This window comes from Acomys russatus, chromosome 32 (genome assembly GCF_903995435.1).
Source record: "Acomys russatus chromosome 32, mAcoRus1.1, whole genome shotgun sequence".
NCBI lineage: Eukaryota > Metazoa > Chordata > Mammalia > Rodentia > Muridae > Acomys > Acomys russatus.
The window spans coordinates 49,401,539-49,407,911 of record NC_067168.1 but is presented as its reverse complement, the minus strand read 5'-3'; the positions used below and the strand labels follow the sequence as shown (position 1 = coordinate 49,407,911).

Here is a 6,373-nt window from a genome sequence, read left to right as displayed (position 1 = left end):
CTACTTTAGCTCTCATTCTGTGTCTTAGGCCACACTTAAGTAATCTGGAGCAATCTGTACATCTGTGTCATCACTCCTAATGTCTTGCGCCACACTGCAGTCTCCTGTGGCAATGCACACTTCAGTTTCATCACTTCTAAATGGAGATAATTTGCCCCTTAATAGGTGTTGCACAGTAGGTCCAAACTCGGCTATTTGGGGTCACTTAGAAATCCTTAGTTAGAACAGTGAAGTAAGATCTCCTTTGGTGTTTGATCTATTGAACTTCTTACACAGTCACTCTTGAAATAATCGAGTAAATTATATACACACTCATTTGTTCTGTCTCTTATACCACAGGTTCATGTGAGTAGAAATAAAAGCTCCTTGTCCTCTACTTCATCCCTAGGATTCGGTCATCACTAAGCATCAATCACCAGTTTATTGGCTGAGGGAATGTAACCGTTGTCCTGTCTTTGTTGCCCAGGACTCTGTCTTTAGTAGAAAAGTAAATAACGAAGCCACTGTTCCTGACCAGATCCTGACCAAAAGATGGAGATTTCAGCTACCACAGAAGCCTACGATCCAACCACAGAATACGACTACGGGGGCTCCACGCCATGCCAAAAGGCTGACATAAGAGCCTTTGGGTCTGGACTTCTGCCTCCCCTGTACTCCCTGGTGTTCATCGTTGGCGTGATAGGCAACGTCCTGGTGGTTCTGGTGCTCATGCAGCACAGGAGGCTTCAGAGCATGACCAGCATCTACCTGCTCAACCTGGCCATCTCTGACCTGGTCTTCCTTGTCACTCTGCCTTTCTGGATTGACTACAAGCTGAAAGATGACTGGGTTTTTGGTGACGCCATGTGTAAGCTCCTCTCTGGGTTTTATTACCTGGGCTTGTACAGTGAGATCTTCTTCATCATCCTGCTGACAGTCGACAGGTACCTGGCCATCGTCCACGCAGTGTTTGCCCTGAGGGCCCGGACCGTCACTTTTGGCATCATCACCAGTGTTATTACCTGGGTCCTAGCCATCTTAGCCTCTATTCCTGGCTTATACTTTTTCAAGGCCCAGTGGGAGTTCACTCACCACACCTGTAGCCCTCACTTCCCCTATGAGAGCTTGAAGCAGTGGAAGCGGTTTCAGGCTCTGAAGATGAACTTCCTTGGGCTAATTTTGCCCCTGGTCGTCATGGTCATCTGCTATGCAGGGATCATCAGCATTCTGCTCAGACGGCCCAGCGAGAAGAAGGCCAAAGCCGTGCGTCTGATATTCGCCATTACACTTCTATTCTTCCTCCTCTGGACCCCCTACAATCTGACTGTGTTTGTCTCTGCTTTCCAAGATGTTTTTTTCACCAATCCGTGTGAGCAGAGCAAACAGCTGGATCTGGCCACGCAGGTGACTGAGGTGATCGCCTATACCCACTGCTGTGTCAACCCAATCATTTATGTCTTTGTGGGTGAGCGGTTCCGGAAGTACCTCCGGCAGCTGTTTCAAAGGCATGTGGCTGTATCTCTGGCAAAATGGCTGCCCTTCCTCTCTGTGGATCAATTAGAAAGAGCCAGCTCCGTGTCTCCATCCACAGGAGAACATGAGCTCTCTGCTGGCTTCTGATTCAGATCCCTCGGTGTCAGCCAGGGTCTGGGAGGAGTGAGGAGATAGCTCATAGCTCTCCAAGACGGAGACTGACAGCTGCCCCAGGGAGCATCCACAATCTTGTAGGGTCAGAGGGAACTTGGAGGTAGCTTAGGTATAAGTCACCTCTTTAGTGCTTTCCTTGGACTTTTCTCTGCTGAAAAGGAGATGAATGAACAAATGGGACATTCCAGAGACTGGGAAATGGGTGCCAGTGAATAGCTTGAGCCCAACAAGAGGTAGGATCTGTGGTCATTAACAACAAAGCCACTACTTTTACTAAACCACACTCTTGATGATATGATATTCTGAGAAAATTTTAAGCTATTGGAATAAAGAAGAATTTGCATACCTCCTTATTGACATATACTTTAAAGCATAATATATTATATCAAAAATTCAAACGGTAACAAACTAAGGTTTACTTATCCAGTTATTTTAAATAATTAGCAAAGATACAAACAGATCACAGAATAAATGCAACAGCATTGATATTGAAAATACTGGTCATAGCTGGGTGTGGTGGCACATGCCTTTAATCCCAGCACTTTGGAGGCAGAGGCAGATGGATCACTATGAGGACAAGGGTTAGGGTTAGGGTTACATAGAGAAACCCTGTCTCGAAAAACTAAAAAAAAAAAAAAAAAAAAAAAGAAGAGAAAAGAAAAGGAGATACTGGTCATAAGGAAATAACAATAAAAATGTATAAGTTATTTTAGCTACTAAAAGTGGTGAAGAAATATTTCATTAATGAAAATGCCCAGTACAGGACCAAATGTGGCAAAAATACTCACTGACATGTGGTTTTGATACAAATGTAAATTAGTCTAGTGTTTCTGAAAAATAATTTGGAAGTTCAAGATTACTGAAAAGCTCAGTAGTCCATTTTAGGGTAATATTAACAAATACTAGTAAAATGACATATAGCTTAATAATTTCAAAAATATTAAATATCAGTCAATACTAACAAATATTTTTAAAGAATTTATATTGATCTGGGAATATGTTCACAATATTATTAAATTAAAATAGAAAATTTTAAAAAAGCAAATTGATCAGCTGGCAAAAGTACTTACCACCAAGCTGGATGATCTGAGTTTAATCGCAAGGACCCACACAGTGAAAGAGAGAGTGGACTCTAACAACTAGTCCTCTAATCTCTGTATGTGCACACAGAGGAAGACAGGCGCAAAAGCAAATCAACATAAAGGAGAAAAATATAGCATTCTTTCAGTCCACATTTTACATATGAAAAGAACAAAATAAAAGGATACATCAATCCATTCTTCTCTGCTATAGTAAAATCCCCCAAGGTATAAAGCTTGAAGGTTGACTTAGCTTGAAGCTTTGCAGGCTCATCGCAGCATCCGTCTCTGCTCAGCTCTCATGAGAGCTCCATAGATACATCACTGCACAACTTGTCCAGGGCACAAGTGACAAGGCAGCAATCACATGGGGCGGCAGGAAGCCGAAGAGCTAGAAAAGTCTCTTCTGAGGACCACCCAGGGTCCCTCCCAGGAGCAGTAGCCCTGATGGTGTAATCACCTCTCACTTGGCTGAATGATGCTAAAGGCCTCACCAACCACACAGTGAGAGTCAAACAACCAACATGACCATATCAAGGGGAGGAGACACAGTGGGTATAGGTGTGGCAGGGTTTGATCCAACAGATGGATGATTGTGTACACAAGCGACCACAGGACCTGAGACATGCTTCTATCTTTTCAACATAGCATGGCAGCTCTGCTTCCACTTTCTTCTAAATATCACATTGAATACCTATCTTGGGGCCTGGAAAGATGGCTCAGCAGTTAAAATTCTTGCTGCTCTTGCAGAGGCTTAGAGTTCTGTTCTCAACATCCACATCAGGCAACTCACAACCACCTGTCACTCCAGTTCCAGAGAACTGGACACCTCTTGTGGCTTCATCTACTGCCTTCATGTACATGTCTGTGTGACAGACAGGCAGACACACACACACAGACACACACATACACACATACACACGCACACACAATTTATGTTACTTTAAATAAATAAATAGCTATTCTTGCTTATGCTGATCTGGAACCACACAAGAAAGAAACTCTGGGAATACAACTGAATTAGATTGATGCACAAACCTCCACAGTGAATGAAGCTTATTTCCTTCTGTCCACTTTTCAACACTGTCTAACTTTCAACACAGCAATAGCCTAAAGAAAACCACTCTCTGTGAACAGAAAAAAGAAATGAAGAATGAAGGGAAAGAAAGATGAAAGGAGAAAGTTGAAGAGGAAAGAAAGAAAAATGGAAATAAAGCAATCAGGTTCCTTAAAGGGAAACACAACATAACCACTCCAACATGATGGTTTGATATGAGCAAATCCCAGAAGCATGGCACCGTTGCATTATGGCACAAAGTTTGGTATAATCTTCACAGTATATAGAGAAGCCAGGGCACTAGGGAACAGAGGGAGAATGGGCTGAAGAGCTGGACCACTGGCCAAACAGGAAGTCAGGACAGATAGAGTCTGAGTGTCCTGGTTGACTCACAACACACACTGAGCTTTAAAAGACAGGCGTTTACAAGTCAATGGCCTACAGCTGGCATGCACATCCCCGAACCTTCCAAAACCGTAATCAAAGGAATGGCAGTTATAAAGACTTTTAATAAAGGTCTTGTCAAGTTGTGACAGAAACTCAGACAAGATTGCCCCTCCAGACTCCTCCCGCTGTTCAGAGTTCTCCCAGTTCCAGTGGCCCAGCCTCTTTCCACCATAGCCACACGTGCATGTTAATAGGTATTGATTACACACGTCTGCCTGGGGCCTGCAAAGGAAGCTTAGGGCCATTCCTGTGAGGTGGTGCTCCACATCTGTGGCTTCAGTCCGCTGCACGGCTCCGATGCCCTCAGGAAATGACACCATCTGAGTGCCTGTGAAGACAAATATTTTAGGGTTTGGTGGTTTGGGTTTTTTGTTTGTTTGTTTGTTTTGGTTTTTTCATTTTTATTTTTTGTTTTGGCCATTTTCTTAATTTTATATTTGATCCCTGAGAGGGAGAAATAAAGAAAAGTCTTTTTGTTTTTTAATCTCTACCAGAAAACAAAGTTGGGAGTTGTCCTGAAAATAAATGTGATAGATGAAACTAAACATGCCCACAGAAAAGCTGCAGAGTTCATGGCTGTATAAATATTTAGAGAGTTCTAGAAGCCCCAAGAGCTCCACCTTTATTTGGAGCAGGAATAGATAAACTGCTTCTTTCTTTCTGTGCATATTCTGTTCATTAAAGTAAAAAGGGGGCACAGCCCCAAGGATGTTAGCTAAAGGGGGCACAGCCCCAAGGTGTTAGCTAAAGTGGGCACAGCCCTAAGGTGTTATCTAAAGGGGGCACAGCCCCAAGGTGTTAGCTAAAGGGGGCACAGCCCCAAGGTGTTAGCTAAAGTGGGCACAGTCCTAAGGTGTTAGCTAAAGGGGGCACAGCCCTAAGGTGTTAGCTAAAGGGGGCACAGCCCTAAGGTGTTAGCTAAAGGGGGCACAGCCCCAAGGATGTTAGCTAAAGGGGGCACAGCCCTAAGGTGTTAACTAAAGGGGGCACAGCCCTAAGGTGTTAGCTAAAGGGGGCACAGCCCTAAGGTATTAGCTAAAGGGGGCACAGTCCTAAGGTGTTAGCTAAAGCGGGCACAGCCCTAAGGTGTTAGCTAAAGGGGGCACAGCCCCAAGGATGTTAGCTAAAGCGGGCATAGCCCTAAGGTGTTAGCTAAAGGGGGCACAGTCCTAAGGTGTTAGCTAAAGGGGGCACAGCCCCAAGGATGTTACTGAACAGATTCCGTAGATTTCTAGAGCCAGCATGAAGTAGTTCAACACCAGCAGTTTTCCACCTTCATGAGTTAGTTTTCAGCAGTAGTTTGTAACTGAATATGTTTTGAGTATTTATACTAGAGAAGTTAATAATACTACAAATCAGGATGGTTTTTTAGAATGATAACCGTCTTTCCAGCGTCATATTATTTATAATATGCTAATTGAATGAAGTATTAGCCTACTATCAGTGATAACATAGAAAATCATTTCATAATAGTTATGTGCATGCGCACAGATGAACTTGGATCTCATTTGCATCATACACAAGAGTTAACTCAAAACGAGTCAGCGCTTTTGCCTGCTCTTGAGACCCTACTCCTTCTACTGGGGTTGCCTAGTCTAGTCTTGCTATGAGGGTTTGCACCTAGTGCTGTTGTGACTTGTGTTATGCCGTGTTCACTGATATCCATGGGAGGCCTGATCTTTTGTTTTTTAAGGGAAATTGAAGAAGAATAGATCTGGGACGCGGGGGCGGGGGAAGGCTGGGAGGAGTGGAGGGATAGGAAACTGACTAGGATGTAATGTATGATAGAAGAATTATTTTTTAAATAAAAGCAAAGAACCCCCCCGCAAATTGCCATAGATGACTTAAATGTAAAGGTTAAACAATGAAACTTTTGGAGGAAATCATTCAAGTAAATTTTCAGGACTTTAGGCTAGACAAAAATTTCATGTGTGTGCATGTAGGTGTGTTCATGTGTATACAGGTGTCTGGGAATGTGTATGTATGTTCATGTGCATGGAAGTCAGAGGATGGCCCAGGTGTCATTCCTCAGGAGCCATGCTCTTTGTTCTGAGATCAGATCTCTCCCTGGTGTGGGACTTACCGACTAGGCCAGTGAGTCCATGGAGTTACAGTGCACATGACAACCCCTGGCTCTGCTAAAATGGCTGATGAAAATCAAACT

The 6,373-nt window shown here is 43.5% G+C and overlaps 1 protein-coding gene across 1 annotated transcript; it reads left to right on the top strand.

Moving 5' to 3' along the window:
- The first annotated feature begins 345 nt into the window (after nt 1–345).
- LOC127184178 (C-C chemokine receptor type 1) lies at nt 346–1,965 on the top strand. The gene has a single exon (XM_051140422.1). The coding sequence runs from the start codon at nt 532–534 to the stop codon at nt 1,597–1,599; it is 1,068 nt and encodes a 355-aa protein (XP_050996379.1). The 5' UTR covers nt 346–531; the 3' UTR covers nt 1,600–1,965.
- Nucleotides 1,966–6,373: the final 4,408 nt, after the last annotated feature.